Source organism: Periplaneta americana, chromosome 2 (genome assembly GCF_040183065.1).
Source record: "Periplaneta americana isolate PAMFEO1 chromosome 2, P.americana_PAMFEO1_priV1, whole genome shotgun sequence".
In the NCBI taxonomy this organism is placed as follows: domain Eukaryota; kingdom Metazoa; phylum Arthropoda; class Insecta; order Blattodea; family Blattidae; genus Periplaneta; species Periplaneta americana.
In genome coordinates this window covers 148,991,632-149,015,493 of record NC_091118.1, presented here as the reverse complement: position 1 = coordinate 149,015,493, position 23,862 = coordinate 148,991,632, and the positions used below count along the sequence as shown (strand labels likewise).

The 23,862-nt window shown below is 35.5% G+C and overlaps 1 protein-coding gene across 1 annotated transcript in view; it reads left to right on the top strand.

The window, feature by feature from the left end:
- The window catches only part of LOC138695202 (uncharacterized), a 96,545-nt gene that overhangs the window by 57,489 nt on the left and 15,194 nt on the right, over window positions 1-23,862 (top strand). Inside the window, exons 7-12 of the mRNA XM_069819662.1 lie at window positions 3,861-4,010; window positions 10,287-10,445; window positions 13,947-14,050; window positions 18,496-18,804; window positions 22,155-22,273; window positions 23,595-23,664. Of these exons, the coding sequence (XP_069675763.1) occupies window positions 3,861-4,010; window positions 10,287-10,445; window positions 13,947-14,050; window positions 18,496-18,804; window positions 22,155-22,273; window positions 23,595-23,664 (911 nt within the window). The remainder of the gene's footprint in view (window positions 1-3,860; window positions 4,011-10,286; window positions 10,446-13,946; window positions 14,051-18,495; window positions 18,805-22,154; window positions 22,274-23,594; window positions 23,665-23,862) is intronic.

Sequence of the window (23,862 nt, the reverse complement as noted above, 5' to 3'; positions counted from 1 at the left end):
CACAAAATTGTAAAAATTGTAGAAAATTACTGAATTGCAAAACTATAAAAATTTGTAAAAATTGTAATTGTAATATTGTAAAATTTTGACTCCGCATCTTAAAGCTTCATTGCTCATGTAAGATCTATGGAATAAAATAAATGAATGAATGTATTTGAAGCTGTCCACTTACTCTACTGCCTCATTTAGAATATGCATGTTACCTTCTTTATTTTTGTTCTGATGTCCTTCATTGATTACTTCTCTTATCAGACACACTCTATTTGTACACCCAAATACAAATAAAACATTCAAACCAACACAAATGTAGTTTCATTCCCGAAAGTGGGTGACGTATTCTACGTGTCAGTTTATCCCTAACACATCGCAGATTATTTTTTCCAATTTTTATCAAGGGTAAAAGTGGAGGGGTATATACTAAGGAAAAAGGGTGTGGGACATTCTTGGGTGCCAACAGGCGATAGAATTATAAATCCGCCACTAGTACTCATACAAACGTTAAATAAAAGTTCTACCTGTTTTCTAAATGCAACACGCCCTGTTTGTTTTATGCAGAGGAGAATCGTTAATTTTAGTTTAGATCATTTTTCGCGTCTACACACACTACAGACAATCCAAAAATTAATTTTGCACCAATAACCATGCACAGCTATTGCTTGGAAATAAATTAGCCTACTCTGAATCGAAATAGAGGAAGCTAGAAATTTATATGCGTTTGCTTCGTTGTCACGTTTCTAAAGACATTTATGTTAATAAAAAGTTACTTTTTTATCATAATTCTGTAACACGATAACAGTAGAAACATTAAAGGGAAAGAAATAAAAAAAAAGTCCGTGGGCCGTCTATAACATCCGTAAATACTGAGGAATCAGCAACTTCTATCGAAATTGATAACATCTGTTCTTTCCGTCGTAGTTGTAAATAACACTGAAATCTCTTCAGTGCCAGTGCGAAGAATCTGGATGTTCATGTCGGTGAATACTTAAATTGGGACATATTAGACTAAACATGTACACTGGCATTCAAAGATACCTGAGCGAGTGATCGATAATTTGTCGTGTAAGTGTGGCTTCTTTAGTTATTACTTCTATGAATAGATGGCGAAGATAATAGTCAGTGTCGCCAAAGTACATAAATATATGCGCATTATATAATTCAAAATGTTATCCCTCTCTAATGTTTGTAAAAATACTAGGTTTATCGGGAAACAGCTGATACTGTTATATGAGAATGATATAGGCTACACCTATAGTCCCGTCGCTCTTATTTCCGGCAGCCAATCACGTTGAAGGTCGGCTACATTTAAACGTGTGTGTCTTGTCATTTTCTGGTGATGATGTAATGAATCTCCTAAGGCTCGATAAATACTTAATATAGTCGCCCGCCATTTTGGCTCTATCGTTGGCGTTCGCAGAAATCACACGAGGACATTATTTGCCGCTCAATTATTTGCTCAATTACAATCAATATTATAGGAGCTACGACATGATAATGTTTAACGGTGAAGCAAATAGATTCCTCATCTGGTAGCTTGGCAAGGAAAGAACAAAAATGGCGAACGATACTACCTACCTAGACTTTATAGAGCCTTCTTTTCCTAAGACGTAAGCAAAGGGGAGGAGTCACACCGGAAATAACAGCGAAACGACTATAATCTACATCATTTTCCCCCAGCATTTTTTTACCCGTCTCAATAAAAGTGTCGCATATTGAGGACTAGCGGAACTATTTCAAAGTTTGCCAATTTGTTTTATCTTTAGTTCTGACTTATCCCGTGATTAGAAAGTTCGTTTACATGATCAGAACATTGTAGGTCAGATATCTTTGAACGCCAGTGCACGTATTTAATAAAATATTTTCTATACTGCACTCTGTTCTACAAATAAAAAGTGTTACCCCCACCTAAATTTAAAAAAAAACTTAGTCCAAGTACTTATCAAGCCACAGTTCGACTACTGCGACATTCTATCAAGTAATTAAGTAATCTCAGCTATGACATAATCCAAAAATTACAGCGTGTCCATAATTCCTGCGTTCGGTTTATACAGAGTGGAAGTGAAATAATCATTCAGATTGAAAGGGACGACATGGTATACTTAAATAAATAGAAAATCTGTATTAGGGTCTACGTTTTGTGATTAAATGAACTGTTAATTAGAAAATTAAGTTCGAAGTTCCAGCAGTCTGGCAACCTCGCCACTAACACAGTCCCTTTTCCTTTCGTAACACAGATGCAGGAGAACTCGGTCTGCCTTCCTACGTGAACTGCCTCCCACCTCCCTCTTTGGCTACAAAGTTGCTATCTGAACTGCATCGTTCCGTTCAGTGATTTGAAATAATTGAATTTTAATTAAATTTACAGGAAAACTGTCCACGCTATTCAAATACGCCGGAGGGATAAATGATTCTTTACTAGATTTTCTATCGATATAGACAAGAATCACGATCCTACTCGCAATAGTTACCAAATAAGAGTATGTTAAACATCTGAGGGGAAAAATTTTTTTTTTTTCAGAAAACTATGAACTTTCCACCAATATGGTATTATACTTTTTTGTTACATACAACATGAGCTATTCGCTCTGATAATCTGCAGGGTTACTTCTCTTCCACTTTGTATATACTCGTAATATCGGTTAATATCCGTCTCTATGATATCTCACCGTCTTTCAATGAATTGTCTTGCCTTCGGCTGACCGACACGCAGATTACATTCTCTTTCTCTTCTCTATCAGATTTTGCATATATCAACCCCTGAATTCCTTGCATCATAAATAAAGTAATCTAAAATTACCTTTATAACATCTAACAGAATTAAACTGTTACCTAAAATATCAAACATTTTTGTGCACCATACACCAAAATGTATTCCAAACCAAACATATTAGAAAAGTAAGCTAAGCAAAGCTAATGGGTTCTTACCCCATTTATAGAGGATATCCTCTCTTCTCTAATGACCAACAATTCAGCTAAAATCCTTTTATTAATGACTCTAATAAGAGGTATATTAATTTCAATTGTATCTAATTCAGATTCCATAATCTATCCACACATCATAATCTATATATCAGATCACAACACTACGTTGTCACAATCCCTCTCCACAGGATAGCCGCGTATTCTTCATCATTCACAATAGACACTATACGTTCTTTGAATTCATTATCTACAGATGTTATGTGCTGCCCGACCTTAAACGCTTTTAAGTTCAAAGTGAATAGCGTCCCAATTATATTAATTAATTATTGTAACTAGTTTATCAAGTAATCATACCATTTAATTTGTCATCTAATTCAAGTAGGTATTTAAGTTCGATATTCATCAGACTTATGCGTATTTTCTTGTTTCAATTGTATCTTTGATAGGTAATTTTCTTTTTCGTTAACAGATTATTATGCATTTCATTTTCATCCTCTGGTTGAATGGAAGAGAAGGCCTTACGGCCATAACTTTGCCAGAATAAATGACGTATTATTATTATTATTATTATTATTATTATTATTATTATTATTATTATTATTATTAAATATGGGGTTATTTGGTATTGTGTGGTATTCATACGGGACATATTTTTCCGGCCTCAAATACGTAACTTATAGGGGGCATCTAGTAATCTAGTTTAGAGTAGAGAAATGGTCATATAAAGTTGGCCAAGAACGCACTTGTATTTTTCGATACGCCAATTTGGCATTTGATATCCATTTTAAAAATAAAATTAAAAAGAAACATAGTTTAAAACATAGGAATTGCACCGACCATCGTTTAACACAGCTTAAAAACCTTTCCTCTAAATTATACTTTCTCATCGATAGCTGTAGGGACGAAGTGGAAATGTGCCTAATATCCAGTTTGTATTCCAGTTCGACATCTGTTCCCGGATGTTGCCTTCCGTCCAGAAGACGAATGTCCAAGTCCTGATGGACTCCAACTGCGTTTCGGCGATGTGACAAGTTCAGCAGCAACCAACAATAACCTTGGGCATCCCTATCAACCTTACAACAATCCAAGAGGTAAAACACTAAACAAGACTATTGAATATTATTTTGTCGATGTACGATATACAAATTGGCGCGCGGGAATGGGAGATTTTGAATCATTTAACGCAAAGTCACACTTGAAATATGCTATACGGGGGAAAAAAAAAAATGTGCGCATGACTAGACACTTTCTTGGCGCTGATTCTCTACCATCATAGGGAAGAAAATGTGCATTTTAAAAGCATATTATCCAAAACGCAGTATAGCTCTGTAGTTCAACTGTACAGTACAATATGATACGAAAAAATAAAATGTTAAGAATATGGCATCGTAAGACTCAGTAAAGCCCTACCACTCAACTGCAGAATGCGATAAGAAAAATTGTATGTTAAAAACAGTAGGGGCCTACAGCTCAGCTGTAGAATACAATACGAAAAAATGCAAATGTTTACTCATTAATTTCATTCAATCATAGTTTTCTGCCCAAGGGCTGCAAACCCAGCATTCTCCATATTTCCTATTTTTCGCCATCCTCTTAGTCTCCGCAAATTCTTACTATGCTATCGTAAAATACAGTAAATCCCGCTAAACTGAAGAAAAACCTTGTCATTGACAGTGGGCTCCTGTCACAGAGACTGCATATTGTATCCACATAATATACAAGAATACAGTAGTACTGTACTAGCTAATAGAAACCTCAATCAAATAAATAATAAAATCACAACTTACCGAACAAATAGACCTATAAAAATAACCGTTACAAAATATGTCTCAAGACATTACAAACTACACTACAAATTACAAGCAACGTAATTTACCACGGCCAATAACATACCGTAACACACTATCGTCAACGTTAGAATTTTATCAGTCAGTCATGGCTGCTTATCCTATAATTTGTATCACCTTCATAGCATTTGTTTTTATCACCTCCCTAGCATTTGTTCCTTTGTTTGCCAACATTGTACTTTCAATAATTGTACCTTTTAAAATGATTCATGTTTATTTCATAATCCTTAATTAAAACTTTTTTATCATTTATCTTGTTTATATTATTTAAGTTATATTGTAGCTTCTGCTGTATGAGATTATAGTCACGTATCAGAGACTGTTTAATATTATATTTATAACTGAAGTGAAATACAACTGTTTTAATAAAAGTGAAACAATCAAAAAAGCCTTTTTGACTAGTAATCGTCCATAGAGTACAATGAAGAGTGTATAGTTGGCACAACTGGTAACAAGAGAATAGCTGATGACAACACACTATTGCCATCTAGCGGAATATTTGTAATGATGAGATGGTACAATAATACATTTTCAAGACAGTTTAGTATTTTAGTAATTAGTTAATTAATATTTTATTATATTAGAGTATTTTATTTCTTCTGATCTTTATATACTTTCTTATAATCGTGTAATAGTTAATTAAATTCCACTTGAGTTTCGATTTATAGATAAAATCAAAACCTTTAGTGAGATTACTGTCAGAAAAACACAAAGAAGGCACTGATTCTTGAAGTCATAAAAACTTTATAAACATTACACAAAATAATATCAACGAAAAAAGTAGTTCCGTGTCTTATTCCACAGTACACCCGACAAAAATTCGGAAATCTCAAGACTGATACGTTATTTTAATTGTCGACCTGGTTGGCAAGTTGATATAGCGCTGGCCTTCTATGCCCAAGGTTGCGGGTTCGATCCCGGGCCAGGTCGATGGCATTTAAGTGTGCTTAAATGCGACAGGCTCATGTCAGTAGATTTACTGGCACGTAAAAGAACTCCTGTGGGACAAAATTCCGGCACATCCGGCGACGCTGATATAACCTCTGCAGTTGCGAGCGTCGTTAAATAAAACACAACATTAACATTAACGTTATTTTAATATGCTTATGTAGCTAGAATGTTAATACAGTAGTTAACAACAATCATCTAAGTAAGTAAGCTCGAAACAATCACCAAAGTAAGTAAGCTCGATGTTACTGACGATCTTTCTATTGACAGGTAGTAGGTAAAACTACGTTGGTAAATCTATGAAACACTTTGAATATGAAAAAACAAAAAATCTCGTTTTCATATATTTATCTCAACATCTAAGCACATAGGCTACAGTAGAACGCCATTTGACGACCTAGAATTCGTTGACTTGGGACATTATATCAACAGACAAAGTCCATAATAGATTCATGAACAACCAGAATTCTCGTCGCAGAGAAGCACGTATGTTCACATCGTATCTCTCGAGTGGTTTGCTACAATTTAGAAGTTATTTCCAATTATTAAAATTACTGTTATTTTTCTCGTGTTTCACCCAACCCCTCCAAATACCTTCCTGATTTTATACTCAAATGATTTGTCAGACATTTTCACACAGAAACATGACGTTTCAGTAGTACGACCATGATGTTTCAGTCCTTTCTTCGTTATGGTCCAGACAATCTTTGATAATCATAGCTTACGGAAGTACTTCTATATGGTTCTTGGTAAATTTTCCTTTTTTTTGCTGTGTTCTAGTAATTTATCTACCTACCAAAAAACGTATATGCAAGGCATATAAAAAAAATTCGCTTATTTATCTTTCTAGATACTGACAGCACTGCCATGAGCTTTTGAAATTCTTCTGGTGGATATAGTCACAACAGTTGAGAATGTAACTGATAATTTTGTGTGAAATGTTTGAGTAGAATTGTGAAATCTAGTATACCGGTACTGTATATGAAACGCAATACATATAGCCTACTTAATTTCTGCCGCGTCTACTGTATATCTGAAATATAGTACTGTACGGTATATGAAACGTGATGCATACTGTATACTTAATTTTTGTCGTATGTATATTTGAAATCTAGTATATGAAACGCGATACATATATAGGCCTACTTAATTTTTGCCGCGTGTATATTTGCATTTTTAAGGGTTAACGTAAATTTTAGAAAAACAACAAAACTATATTAATAAGCTTAAAAAACAATTTTGTATTCTTTCTCTGTTTCTTTATAATGTACGTGATATTTTGAAAAGAATTTGTAATGCATTAATGACTTATCTTATATGAATTCTCTTAATTATAAAATTATGCAAATTAGTGATTGATGACCTCCCAAAACATACATACATTTGTAAAAGTTATTCCATCTTTCGGTTTCAGACGTCAGTGTTGTGTGCGGCAGGATAGGCCTACCAAGTTTCGTAAATCTTTTTGAGGGAACTTCATTATATAAACATGCTAGGCTACGTTCAAATATGGCATTTCATGTTCAAATCAGAAATTAATTTTTGCAATGCAGAGTACTGAATTTAGATCTTTTCCTCCGAAGATGATTTATACTAGGCATAGAAGGTAGAACCGACAGCAAAACAATAATTCTGATCTTACCGAACAACAGGGGCAGTCTATAAAGGGGACATATAAAAATGGGATTAATTAAAGAAATACTACTCACTGTTAATATAGGTATTAACTTAAAAATGTCAATATTGTTGGGCATGTAAAACATGGTGAATATGAAGTATTCTTTCTGTGTAAAATTGTCCCATAAATTCAATGTTAAATATCGTTTCTACATAAATCGTCAAAATTTAGTAGCCTTAAGTTATAAGGTAGTGGTAAAACTGTAGTAGTCTACGTCATGGCGGCCTCTTTTTGCTTTTTCTTCCTTTCAAATTTTTAAAATTATGCAAATTAGTCATATTTAATGGTTTTTCAGAAATACATATAGCCTACTTATATATTGTATACATATAGCCGCTGCCCCTGTTCGGAAGCGCGCCCTCCATTAAAAACGCATATGAAAGACATACCAGAAGCCTCAACAAATTTAAGCTAGCCTGTCTCTGATCCTTGACCTTACGAAAACTTGCTATCTACTGTTTCTACCCATCTACCAAAAAAAAAAAGTACATGTAAGGCATACGAAAAGTCTCAACAAACCAAACCTAACCTGTCACTGATCCTAGAGCGTACAAAAACTATCTTTCTACTATATCTACCTACCTACAAAAAAATAATACATGTAAGGCATACCAAAAGTCTGAACAAACCAAACTAATCCATCACTGACCCTCGACCTTACGAAAACTCGCTTATTCCAAGTTCCACAATTTACACATACAAAATCATCTTTCGGACAATACGCCGTGTCTTCAGTATTCAACAACGGCCCCTTTGAAAATTTCAAAACTGTCCACATTTTATTAATTACATATTCACAAGCCTGACGCTAAAATAGGTTTCCAACACTAATTGGATATCGAAAAATAGACTGAAAAGAAGCGGAACCACCCATTGATAACCATCGCACAAACCACGGGAGGTAATTACCTCTTACATCTTCCATATATTCTATCACTAAACAGGTAAAATCACTAAAATTAAATAAATACAAAAACAGACGTTTTATTACTTGACCGCCACTTTTTAACCGCAAATAAATGCTCTCAAACTCACATTAACTTCGAAAATGTAATTTCTGTATTTTATCGGCGTCGTCATGACGGTAATATAATTACCATATATGTCTTAGTTTTAAGAAATGTAAAATCTCTCAGGTGGGGCGAATCCCCCCCCCCCATCATCTGGATACATCACTGAACGTGTGACAATATTTGACTAAAATCTTATATCTAAAATAAATTTTTGCATGATGAAATTTAGGTATAGTTTGCTTTTACACACCTTTTGGCAATTATTGTATATCACCTGCACTTCTTGAATGTTCTATGTTATCATGTTTCACATACCCCGGTAACCACACTTTTCATGTACAGTTCGGCACTATGAATTTAAAGAAAATACATTAGTTCATAAAACTTACAAAAACACGTTTCACAAAAACCGCAGCATGCAAGCTTATGAAGCGTCACAATATCAAACACACACGATTGAGTTCAATTCCTGTACGTGACTCAGCAGTTTGCCAATAACATCACAACGTAACATCACCTGATTTCAAGAGAAGCAAGCCCTCTTCTACCCTTGGAGTTCCTTCCAACCCCACACTTACTATTTCGATAGTAAATGTTATCTTTTTATGCAGTATAATGTCGCCATTTTCAGTCTTTGAACAAGTAAATAAATTAAATTTAAGATTCACGTTCATATAGGTTCTGTATTAATTTATGTCCACTTTATTTTTTATAATTTTCTTTTGCGGTTTTGCGATATTTTCAAATAATATTTATTTTCAAATGCGGTTCAATACAGTAGCAACTCAAAGAGTTAAGTTTAAATTGCGAAGATACGTACATATTAATTGGCAAAAATTGTAAGCAGATGAATTAGGATGCATTTTTCTTACTTATATGTGAGAGATTAGATGTAATAATAAAAACTCAAGCGAAACTACCTACATGCTGCGATCGGAAATGATTATGGAATGAAGATCGGAAGGAATGATTGTATGTCTAAAGTGGGGAAACAAGACCAACCCCGAGAAAACCCCCAATATTGCAAAATCGTCAGCCACAAGTCACTATGGATTTTTTTTACAATGAAAAAAAAATATATCAGGACTCACTGGGACTCGAAATCAAACCTGCGTGACAGGTTGATGGTCTAGAACTCTACATCACATTAACCTCTTTCTGCCGTACATTGTAAAATCGAATAATAAATTATTCAGTGACGAGCATTCATTATTGTCAAAAGCACCTTTATACTACTCGTATATTTCAAACCGCGCAAATATGACAATTTAAAACCTGCGTCTTCACATTATTATTATTGAAGCTCGATTCACCTGAGTGTCCTAGCGAGCATTCTATGAATGGGAAACATAAGCAAGAGCCGGGAAAGAGGAGAAATAGTGATTTAGATTGGTAGTTTTCAATACGCAACTGAGGCTAGAGTCAGGTAGGAAATCGTACTACCCTCATGATCCATTGGCTTAGGAGGGCTGCTCAAAACGGATGGGAAGCAATAAGTCTGTGTTTTCTATACAAATCTGCCACCTCTTCCATACCCATCCGAAATTCCATTCTAGTATTTAAGACAACTTGAGAGATCGACAAATGGCAAGACAACAGGCTGTGTTGGCCGAACTCATATGAGGGGGTCAGATACGAAAGGTGTACAAATGACATTTCTAAAAAAAAATGAGTTAAGTGCATCCAGGGTAAGCAAAGAGATATCTTTTAACCACATCAAACATTAAAATTAAAATTAAAAAGCTTAAGAACTTTCAATCACATTTTCTCAAAAATAAGTAAATTGCACTTATACACCTTTGCTTTTGACTCCCTCATATGGAAACAACCAAAACTAAAACTTGTAGGTCTACTTAATCTCAAGAATTGATTTGTTTGCAGCTTACCTCGAGCTTCAATATGATATTCCACCGTCATCCATCAACAGCAAAACCAACAGTCTACAGCCAGGAATGGAACCCGAACATCTTTACGATGAGATTCCCTGCTGGCGAAGCAACACTACTGCTTCTACGAACACAGATACCGACACATCTCGCTGCTAGTATCAAAGTTATAACTTATCACTCATTTTGTGTGAACCTGTCAGCTACGAACCAAAGTCAGATTTCCTGGCTGTGTATTTGTTGAACAGACTTGTAATTTGCATAAGAATGAACACAAGTGTGACGAACTCGATAATTTTATTATAACAGCTACATGTCGTCCAAAAGAATTTTCTACATTGCAATAAATAACTTGTTGAATAAAAAGTTTCTGTTCTTTATCATCATCAATAATTATTTCAAGGTCCAGACCTCAGGTATCCTCATTTCAGTCTGGAAGATTATTATGCGGGAAATTGATATTTCCAACGCTTCATTGGCCGTTTATTAGATCTTCCACCTTTAGTGCTACAATTATTCACAATTTCTTTAGATATTCTGTTCGGACTCATCCTCATTACGTGATCTGAACAGTTTTCCTGATATTTCTTCATTTTTAAATGTTTGATATTTCCCGAAAACAAAGCACGTAATGTTCCTAAGTGGTACTACACTGCTGACCTTTTTTTTCAATGGTGAGCATTTAACTCTACATCATTCACCCAAGCGCCACAATATACAGTTGGGCCCCTAAAGTGTGAATCAGCTCGCGGCATTTGTGCTATCATATTGTCGAGGGCACAGCTGGTTTATTCTTGTGGGCCTGCAATCCAGGCCATGTCAGTCGTCCAGTGGTTGCTTAGTGAGGCGGTTCATTTACTAGGAGTTTTGTATTTGTTGTGTATATAACCGCAGAGTATATTATAGCTCAGTATGTTTTATTCTGGACAACGTCTACATGGTGTATCAAAATTGATAGCGCGAACTGGAATGGTTGAAAGTACACGATAGTAGAAACAAAACGACTCAGCAAATGAGCCATGATTACGAATGTATGGTCACCTCAAAAAGCATTACTGTAAAGTTCCACAGTAATTATGAATTGTAAAGTTGGCTTACAAATAAATACCATATATATCATTATCATTATCATCATTATTATTATTATTATTATTATTATTATTATTATTATTATTACGTAGATAGGAGGATAATATTAAAATGGATTTGAGGGAGGTGGGATATAATGATAGAGAGTGGATTAATCTTGCACAGGATAGGGACCGATGGCAGGCTTATGTGAGGGCGGCAATGAACCTGCGGGTTCTTTAAAAGCCATTTGTAAGTGAGTATTATTATTATTATTATTATTATTATTATTATTATTATTATTATTATTATTATTATTAACATCATCATTGCCATCAGTGTGCGATTTATTTTCCTAGAGGAACGGGAAAGGCCCATTGTCTTCACTTTTTCTAAGAAAATGCAGCTACATCCTAAATTCTTAAATATTACCATACAGGCTTATTATCAAATACTTAACAACAATAAGGATAATAACTTCACTGCTAAATCTTGACACATAAATGAAATTATTTAAAAAGAGACATACTGTACTGTATGAATTGCAATTTTAAATGTAGCTCAACAAGCAGATTTGTCGTCATCAATATACGAGGCGCATCCAGAAAGTAAGTTTCCCTATTTTTTTTTAAAAATAACACACACTTTCAGGAAAACATTTATTGGCAACAGGTACAGCAATGTTTCAGCTATTTTTCAACATAGCCACCATCAGAATTGAGACACTTGTCGTATCGTGGGATCAACTTTTGTATCCCTCTGCCGCCTGTGAATGGAACCAGCATGTGACAGACGTCTTCAGCTCTTCGTCGTTGCCAAAACGCTCACCGGACGACAGGAATTTCTTGAGGTGCAAGAAAACGTGAAAATCGCTGGGAGCAAGATCAGGACTGTAGGGTGGATGATCAAACAACTCCCAGCCAAATTCCGTCAAAACAGCTGCCGTGCGCCGAGCCGTATGTGGACGAGCATTGTCATGGAGGAGCGCAACACCTGCAGTAAGCATTCCACGCCTCTTGTTTTGAATGGCACGTCGCAATTTTCGCAGTGTTTCACAGTAACGGTCAGCGTTCATTGTTTCACCTCTTGGAAGGAAGTCAATGAGCAGAATGTCCTTCCTGTCCCAGAACACCGTGCACATCACTTTCCGTACCGACAGCATCTGTTTGAATTTCGTCCTGACCGGAGATCCACTATGCCGCCAATGCATTGACTGCTGCTTGGTTTCCGGGGTGAAGTGCGAAATCCAAGTCTCTTCGCCCGTGACGATCCTGTCGAGGAACTCGTCGCCGTCATCGTGATACCGTTGCAGAAATGTCAGTGCTACTCCTAAACGTTGCATTTTGTGTTCGGGTGTCAGGTTTTTTGGCACCCACCTGGCACACACTTTTTTGAACAGCAGGTGCTTAGTGACAATCTCATGCAACAAGGATCGCGATATCTGTGGAAAATGGCTGCTCAGCTCCCTAATCGTGAAGCGACGGTTCTCCATGATGCACTGCCGCACCAGCTCAACACGATCATCATTGATGAAGGACGGTCGCCCACTGCGCTCTTCATCATGGACACTTTGACGACCTTCGGAAAACTGCCTACACCAGCGACGCACCATCTGCTTACTCATGATGTTCGGCCCATAGACCTGACAAGCTGCCGATGAATTTCAATTGTCGCAATGCTTTGTGCATTAAAGAACTTTATCACCGACCGAACCTCGCAGGCGGCGGGAGAAGAAATAAGAGCTTCCATTTCGGAGCACTGCTGCCACGCTACTGGGACCAGGCGGGACCTGTCCGGCTGGCATATGATTGATGTCATAATCTGTTACGCATGCGCAATTGACACGGCTAATTACGTTTACTTTCAAGGGGAAAAAATCGGGAAACTTACTTTCTGGATGCGCCTTGTATAATACTCATCTGTCATTTCTGTTAGAACATATAGCCTAACAGATGTGTAAAGATTGAAGTAGTTTTTTTAGTTGGTTATTTAACGACGCTGTATCAACTACTAGGTTATTTAACGTCGATGAGATTGGTGACAGCGAGATGGTATTTGGCGAAATGAGGCCGAGGATTCGCCATAGATTACCTGGCATTCACCTTATGGTTAGGGAAAACCTCGGAAAAAACCCAACCAGGTAAATACAATACAATACAATACAGCCCAAGCGGGGATCGAACCCACGTCCAAGCACAACTTCAGACCGGCAGACAAGCGCCTTAACCGACTGAGCCACGTCGGTGGCCTTGAAATAGTCTTAAAAATAAGTTAGTAGTTAAGGAGATGCATTGTTAATATCATTATCATCATCATCATCATCATCATCATCATCACCATCATCATCATCAGCAGCAGCAGCACCAGCATCATATCTGAAAGTACATTCACACTTTTTTTTTTCCTAAGAAAATGCAGCTTACAAAGAAAGGATTTACCGTACATGGCTGAGATAAAATATATGTAAGCAAAGGATGGGGGTATATCTTCCTCTTCACCTACAAATTGCATCCTGATTTGATGACCACCATCCATCAATATTTAATAAACTTGAGAATGATGTCATAAAATAACGCTTTCGTTCAAGTTTTAATGAAAGAAGAAGAAGAAGAAGAAGAAGAAGAAGAAGAAGAAGAAGAAGAAGAAGAAGAAGAAGAAGAAGAAGAAGAAGAAGGAGGTGTTGCTAATAAAGTACCTCGAAAGAAGTACAGTCAATTTGCTTATACAATGTTAAGTAAAGTAGAGGAGATTGGTATGGCAAAGAAATGACGTCAGGGGGAAGGCGCCAGTGCGAATGGTGTGTGTGAAGTAGATAGGCCTAATCCTGCAGCTCCCATGTCCGCTTTCCGTGATATGCTAACGGCATATCACAACTCAGTGGGAGTCAAAACTGGTCGAGAGTAACAATGTCTTAAAGACCAGCTATTGTGAAATGATAAACTACAAGCTTAGAACTATGTTAAATATACTAATGATATCTCAGTGGCTGCATCAGAATTTTTAATGTAGGATGTAGGAAAGATGTAAAGTAAATTTGTTCTCTTATACCACTTATATTTTTATGGGAAGAGATTGTTACTGGAAAATTCAAATGTTTATAATATTAAACAAGTATTAGCACTGATTGACATACAATTCATTTTCCATCTGCGAATGGAATAGATGTGAAAAAAAAATCTGAACACGTTGAAGCTAAAGTTTAAATAAGATTTAATAAATTAAAACAAGAACTTTATTAGATTATACACAGGGCTGGAATTAGGTATAGTGCCACCTCTAGGCAGTGCTAAAATTTACCGCCCTCCAACTCCCACAAACAGTTTATGAGCAGCTATTTTACAGGCCATTTTTAGTTTAAATTAGTTTTAAATGAAATGTTCCAATATTCAGAAAACAATAAAGTACTCAAATCAAAATACACGCTTTCTACTTGTGAATTATAAAGATTTCCTTTGCACTTTCTTCACAGAGTTCAAACAAAATTGATTTGTGAAAGGCAGGCTGTGGTTTATTTTTAAGCATTGGTTTTGTTGGCAGTATAATTATTACGAGTATATCTTACTTCGATAGGAAGTATAAAGCAAATTGAAAAATAAACTCCAACTCTTTGCAGAAATAAACCTTTCATATCGAATTATATAGTGCACATGCTGGAAAGTGATTAAATAGTATTGTTGACGATATATTATATTGGAAATGTAACTGAGAGTTATGGTTACTATTCATAGTGATAAATAATAAACATACATGCAATTTGATTTTCAACAATGCATTCTTGTTTATACAAGAAGTTAAATTTAAGCAGTTTCATAGTATAATAACGTGATACCAACATTACAATATAATTATGCGGCTGCACACTTTTCTTTTACTCTCGCCTTGACCGCGACAATGCGATAACAAAACAATATCCGACTTCCACAAGGTGTTCAAGAACAAACTTCAGAAAATACGAGTATTTACCAACAATCCGCAGAACATCATCACAGGAAGGCGGAGGATCACGTCTTCAGTCAGGACTGGATGCTGAGGCTGAATTGATTCGATGACACCATGCAGTGAATCATTCATTTGTAGAGCGATCCTAACAGACTTCAACAATCATTCCAATGAGGATGCTGCACAATAAACCTAAGCCTGCGGTGCTTGCCTGCAGGCCTTCCTCCGAAAAAGAGAACAATGACACAAAGGTTGTTTCATAGACATTTCCGAATTGACCATCTACCACATTGTTCAGTTGAATGTGCTACCACTGCTGATCTGGCTTATCGTCCTTACCCATCAAGGTCACCAGACTTGACACCATATGACTTCTTTCTTTGGGGATATGTGAACAATGCAGTTCATATGCCACCTCTACCCAAGATCCTGAATAAGTAAGGCATCGGATCATTTCTGTGACTTCATCCATGAACAAAGATATGTTGAAGAGAGTATGGCAAGAATTTGAGACTATTGTGTTGACGTTTTCCATGTAACATTGAGTATTTAGAACGTGCCAATAAAATTTTTGAGAATTTCTTAGAAACAAATATGCAGCAAATAATTTATTGTATCATTAATACTTAATAATAATCACATGAAAGTGTTACCATAATTTTGTAACATGTATTGAAATGCAATTTTGCCTAGAAATATTGAAATAAATTTATTTCCATGTAGAAAACGTCTCTGACTACTGACTACAAACATTTGTGTCTTTAAATACTGTAATCTTTTCGTGAACTTGTTGGAAATCTGTAAATCTGGTACTCAGCCAGCTATAGTATGTTGAACATCACTCAAACAGCTGACTATTAGTGTGAGAGAGTGGTCTATTGCTATGATAATGTTGACAATGTTGTCAGAATTAGAAACACCTTTATTCACATGCTTCCCCAATTTAATATCAATACTAGATCATTTATGGTGCAATTATTTTATACATAAATATCGCAGCTATGTGTTATTGCTGGTTTCTCCATTTCATTGCTTATGATTGTTTTTTTAATTAGTCATTTTACGACACTTTATCAACTGCTGTGGTTATCTAGCGTCTGACAAGCAAATATTCTCATGGGAGCTGATAAAAAAGTTATTTTTTTTTCTTCCACAATGTTAGCAATTAACTGTTCAACTATTTTTCAATAAATTTAAATACTATTATAGTCACAATCATGCCATGGTATGAAAGAAAAATTTCACAACCTCGAGCGGGAATCGAACCTGCGACTTCCTGCGACTTCGATTCCCGCTCAAGGTTGTGAAATTTTTCTTTCATACCATGGCATGATTGTGACTATAATAGTATTTAAATTCATTAATATGTCACATCAACGGATGTGTATACATCACCAAACATCGTAATATGAAGATTATTTTTCAATATATTCCCCACCCGAATTAAGACATTTCTCATACTGTGGGATCAACAGAGAAGTGCAGACGGCTGTAACACATTGGTTCCAATTCCAGGTGGCGGACTTCTATGACACAGGAATAAAAACAACTTGATCCCACGATATGACAAATGTCTCATTTCTGGTGGAGAACATGAAAAATACTACAATGATATCTGTATCTGTTCCAATAAATCTTTCCATGAAATGTTGTTTTCTTTCTGTAAACGACCTCAGGGAAACTTACTTTCCTGGGGGGAGGGGAGGGGCCCTCGTAATAAATTGATACTACATTTCACTAATTTGTTTTAACCGGATTTTGTCCAATTCTTGTTGGAACTAAGAAAGATTATGGTAATGCTGGGCATTAATTCAGATTTTGGCTACTCAAATACCAGATCCCCAACTATGGTTGAATATATTTTAGTTACTGTATATTTCAAGTATTTATATTTTCTTTATCTTTCCACCATTGCTCCATTACCATGATATCATCTCGTCTTCTCTGAATGGCATCTCTAGTATAAAAGAAGTGTATGATAAAGAACTGCCTTTGCCACTGACAAAAACAGTAATCCGATGTAGGCTACATTGCAAAATTTTCAAGCTCGAAGATTCACATTCTGCAAATATCATAAATAGGTACACTACCGGTCAAAAGTTTTCGATCACCTATCACAACTATGGATTTGTGATTAAAACAGGGATTTCGTTATGAATGTTCTATCATATGATAAAGCTAGAGAAAGAAAATACTTATTTTGTTGATCTATTTAGTTTTTCTGATGTGTTTGTACATTGAAATAAAGTATGTAGTTGTTTTTATAGCTGATCGAAAACTTTTGACCGGTAGTGTAAATCTCTGAATTCAACACTGGATTTAGTTAATATTTTATCCTTATCCAAATGTTTTGTCATTCAAGCTAATAAGACTTGGTTCAATAAAATCCCTATATTTTGCTTAAAACATTAAGGAGATCAAGGTTTTTAATCCTCCACAGATCTAAACAGAAATGTGTAGTAAAATCAGCTTGTTTTCTTCAAGTATCATGATTTCCCCTGTCAGTATCATTCTGTCACTTCACTTCTCCACTTCTTTATACAGAATGGAAATGAAATAACCCTGCAGATTTTCAGAGTGAATAACTCATGTATGTAACAAAAACGTCTAATACCATATTGGTATAAAGTTCAGAAAAACATGTTTTTTCCCAAATGTTTAACACCCTCTTATTCGATAACTATTGCGAGCAGAATTGTGATTTTTGTTCTTATCGATAGAAAATCTAATAAAGAATCATTTAAGATCCTTCTGATATGTTTTAATAACGTGGATGGTTTTCATGTAAATTTAATTTAAAAACCACTAATTTGAAGCCACTGACGAATGCGATCAGCTTGCAAAATTGTAGCCAGAAATGGAGGTGGGAGGTAGTTCACTAAGGCAGACAGACCTGATTTCGTTGACCTCTTACATCTGTATTACGAGAAGAAAGAGCGATGTTGCCAGACTGCTGAAACTTCCAACTCAATTTTTTAATTAACATGCATTTAATCACAAAACGTAATACAGGTTTTCTACTTGTACAGTATTCATTTAAGAGTACCCAATCGTTGCTTTGAATCTGCAGGATTATTTCACTTCCACCCTGTATAATCGCACCACTACAACTTTCATTCAAGTTTGCAATACATGTACTTACGTCCCTCTAATTCTCAACACATTAAGGAAGATAACACCAATATCCCGAGCTACAGTGCCTGGAAAACTCCCGAACTTTGCCAGTATCCAAGATGATGCAACGCAAAGTGTCTGTGGCAAGTACTTTCCTCCTGTTGTTATTGGCTGTGGAAGCGTCCATTAACGAGCCAGGTAACAATGAAACTGTCAACGCCGCACAATTCGGTACTAATTTCATCTCTGGGATCAACCGCTTTGTGAATAGGATTACCAACAGAAACACAACTGAAAACATTACAGTTGCCGCTAACACTACAGCTACCAGAACCAATAGTAGCCAACTACCACCTGGAGTGATCTGCCCTCCACCAACACCTGGTTTAGAGGTAAAATCATGTTATATGTACTATTTAGAATATTTTAATGTAAGAAATAGTCATAACTTTTATATCAGTCCCATGCACAGATTTTCAAAATAGGGTTTATTTCTGTGGTTTGTTGATTCAAACATTTTCTTCATATTGATCTTAATTTTAATTACAATGAAGAATTGAAGACCTTCCCGGAAAAAGGATGTAACATCAAATTCTTTAAATAGGTGATTCAGATGGAAAAAGTAATTTTGAAGCATTTATTTATAAAAATAAATTATTGTATTTAAGAGACGAATAAACTTTTATAACCTCGATTAGTCAGATGGTTGTGATAGTAAATATATGTCTAACGAAATATGACCATGAAATTAGTTTCCTTCCTCCTGAAACATGAATTACAGTTTTATGGTTACATCCAAGAAGGCTATAATCCTCTTGGTTACAGTCTTACATTCTTATTCCAGGGAGGTCTTCAATTATAAATTATTATTTACAGTACTTATTTACTTACTTACATACTTACTGGCTTTTAAGGAACCCGGAGGTTCATTGCTGCCCTCACATAAGCCCACCATTGGTCCCTATCCTGAGCAAGATTAATCCATTCTCTATCATTATAACCCACCTCCCTCAAATCCATTTTAATATTATCTTCCCATCTACGTCTCGGCCTCCCTAAAGGTCTTTTTCCCTCTGGCCTCCCAACTAACACTCTATAAGCATTTCTGGATTCACCCATACGTGCTACATGCCCCATTATTTACAGTATATTTATTAATTTTTTTGTATACATATATACATAATGTTCTATCAAATGGCAGGTCTTTCACTGCAAACCCAGCATTCTTCAATCTTTCCTATTTTCTGCCTTCCTCTTTGTCTCCACATACGGTCCATATATCTTAATATCGTCCATCATCTGATATCTTCTCCTGCCACAGATTCTTCTCCCGTTCACCATTCCTTCCAGTGCATCCTTCAGTAGAAAGTTTCTTCTCAGCCAGTGACCCAGCCAATTTCTTTCTTCTCTTTCTGATACACTGGAACATTACCCACTCTTCTTTAGCATAGCTTCATCTCTTATTCTGTCTGTCCATTTCACACGCTTCAGTCTTCTCCACATGTACATTTCAAATGCTTCTTAATCATTTCTCTTCACTTCCGCAGAAGATACTCCTTTTTCTTTCAAAAGTTTCCTTTGCCATTACTAACCTTCTTTTGACTTCCTGGTAGTAGATCATATTACTACTTACAGTACTGGTACACCTCAAGTATCTAAAACTGTCCACTTGTTCTACTATCTCATTGAATCTGCACGTTTACCTTCTTTATTTTTCTTCCAATGATCATGGTCTTCGTCTTGATCGTATTTATCTTCATTCCATACTACTCACAACTGTCATTTAGCTCCAGTAGCATATCCCTTAGTATCATCTTCTCTTCTGCTAGCAACGCCATATCATGAGCAAATCTTATGCATGTTATTCTTTTTCCTCCTACTATTACTCCTCCCATATTCTGAAAACAGTTCTTCACTAAATCCTCCATGTAGATGTTGAATAGGATAGGTGATAAAGGGCATCCTTGTAATCCTCTTCCTATTCAACTTCCCTCTGATATTTCTTCTCCTATCCTGATTTTGGCTCGTTTCATATAAAAAAAATACTAAATAGCCTCCTTCCTTTCCAATCCACATCAATTTTCTTCAAGATTCCCATAAGTTTATTCCAGTCCACTCTATCAAAAGTTTTTTCCAAGTCCACAGTACCGGTACTAGTAAAATTATTTCCAATTTTTCCAGTAACCATTTCATAAAATAAAATGAATGCTTTAAGAAAGGAAAAAAATATCAGTAAAATAAAAATATTCTTGTAAAATTAAATACACACACAACATATTTTCCATCGATAGGGATACAAACACACACTTGTTAACTTAACTTAACAAACACAAAAACACGCAAAACACAACACAAACACAAGAACACAAGAAATACATCACACTAACATATATAAACAAAAGCACACATAAGATCGCTTCTTCATTCAGAAAGCAGAAATACAACATAGCATACAGAACAGAAAACACACTACAAAGACATCTCAACACACAAAAAACACAAACAAATAAATACGACCACACAGGTGTATACAAACTCACATGTAATAATTGCGACAAGTTCTACATAGGACAGACAGGCAGATCATTCCAAACACGCTACAAAGAACACATTAAAGCAATAACCAGAGGATACAATACATCTACATATGCCGATCACATAACCAATGCTAACCATACACACAATAACATAAATGCGGACATGGAAATCCTACACATACAACCCAAGAACCAAAAACTCAACACACTAGAACAATACGAAATATACAATCACACTAAAACACAACCCGATCAAATTCTCAACACACAGATCAATTTCAGTACACACACTCTATTTGACTCCACTTTTCAACACCTTTCAACAATCAAACGCACCCACATAACAGGCAGAGAAGTTCGAGATGATTCCGAGATCTAGTAGGCTCTGAGGATGGTGTGATGAAGCACCGAAACAGCTATAAGCCACACAAACTTACATAATTAACACGGGTAAGTCCGCTAGTTAATCAATTACTTAGAAGCATTCAATTTGTAGAATTTATTACGGTATGTTACTAAGTTATATTATTATAAATAGGTACTGTATTATTTAAAAAATTATAAAAACTTAACCAACGTCTTCAGTATTACGTTCTTAATATAAACTATTTAATTTACAGTACAATATAAAAATAATTATCTACAACCCAATGCCGATGTAAGAGAAAGTAGTGTACCATTTTAACACACAGTACTTACTAGCAATCATAATATGGAGAAAATGTGTAATAAACTGAAGGTATATTAATGCAAAGGGAAGCAGATCTGAAAATATACTAGTATAAATTAAGGATATTAGATCTGTAATGTGAAACTCTGCACGCTCTTACAGATAAATATTTTTTCTCTGAAAAAGCAGCCATTTTAGGTTTCATTGGGTACAGTGTCATCCTCGGTAGTCTAGCAGATACCATGATAACTGCTGGATTTAAAGTTTGCAAGTTAAATCTGGATCAGGATAACAGATTTTAAAGGGCATAAAATTCTTAGCATGGCTACTTCCGCGATACAAATAAAGCTAGGAGGCCAATGTCGTACATTTACGGCACCTAAAAAAACCTTCCTTGAATGGAGGGTTCTGGACAAAATCTGTCAGCAATTTCTCGCCATTTTGAATTTTAATGCTGAATAACCTCTGTAGTTGAAAGCAATATTAAATAAACACTACTGCTCATCTTCCTTAATAATCGTAAGCTTGCTTCTAGGTGGCAGGAAGTGCCAACAGATTGAATATGGTGAACGTGATGTCCAGAGTGATAGCTTCCTTGAACCAATCTCATGCACCAGAGAACAATATTGGAGTATGTGGCACTGAGCAGGTTCCGTAAGTATTATGAAACCCAGACTCTCAAACTAATGTTCTATTCAACTCCAAATTCTATTCCAGGTTAAATCATCAAAGTGTGATATGAAACACCTCTATCATCAGTTTCACTAAAATCTAAGTTGTAAGATTGCAAACCGGAATACTTAGGCATTGCCGTAAACTTCAGGGATTCAAGGACTTCCACGTTTAGTAGCTTTGCAGAACGTTCGTCATTGATTTCATGTAGTTGGTCTCATGTGAATGGTTTAGTGTTTTTGTTTTCATTTGCTATTGCACTGATCAGTGAGGAAAGTGGAAAAAAAAAAAACTAGAGGCGATATGCTACTCCAAGATTTTCCCTTGCATACCCTGATTTAAAAAAGGCATACCCCCTCCCTTAAAACATACACATACATGATGTATACAATAAATTGTTTCGTGCAGTCAGTAACGTAAATCTGAAGTTTATGCAAAACATTACATTTCTTAATAAAATAATTTAAAGATACTTCAGTTATTTACAAGATTATTTTGCAATGTCCATTAAGACTTATCATTTAAAATAATGTTAAAACTTCGAAGTTCCTTACTTAATTATTAAAAAGTGCAACAACAAAAATGACACAGTCACTAAATTGGCAACAACAGCCACTACAGACCACACCCAACTATACTTGAAATACTATTGTTGTAAGCATTCCAAGGGTTGACTTATCAAATAAACATGTCTAAATACACGTTGACTATAGTTCCAGAAGGCTGTGGTTTAGATTTACGAAGCAAACAGGTTGTACTCTTTGTTGTGAAGAAATATATAAACAAATTTTTACGATCACATTTTTTCAGTGACAGTATGTCGTTTTTCACTAACGATATGTTTTCTGGCCATAGAAACCAGTGGCAGTATTCCATATCGGCACATACCGACTCACTTCCCTCACTGGCACTGATGATAAGGTCGATTCGAGTAATGAAGAAATGAAATGACAGCAGATAAAAAAACTTCAAGAAAAGTGGCCAAATATGATTTTCACTTAAACTTGAAGAGATTTGAACACGGAATTTCCAATATCTTTCAGCCAACGTTCTGTATATTTTTAGTATGTCATAATATCATCTGGAAGAACATTAAGAAGCTTTATTTCAAATGTTAATTCTTCTGTGTTGTTTTCTTCTGATGATATGCGTAGATACATTAAAAATTAATGTGTTAGTATGGTTATATAAGACAAATACAGTTTTGGCAGGATTCTTAGTTTAACAGTTTACAAGTTTCATACACTTATGTCTAAGCCAATGTTTAAAACTGTTTTAATAGCAATGATTTTTGTTGTCACAGGATTACAAACACTGCTGGGAGTTCAAATGCTTCTAGAACACCTGGAGCTACAGGAAATCAAACCACTGCGGTGTGTAGAAGCAGTATTAGTAGCAGTAGTAGTGGTAGTACCCTAGTGGTAATAGTAGCTGTAGTAGTATCTAATGCCCAGACACTTGTATAGTCTCCATTTGCCTTCTTGCTTCCCAATATAATATTATTTAATGATTCTGACTTAAGTTCTTATAATATATGCAAGGCAGGACATCTCTGCTGGTGATATCTGTTC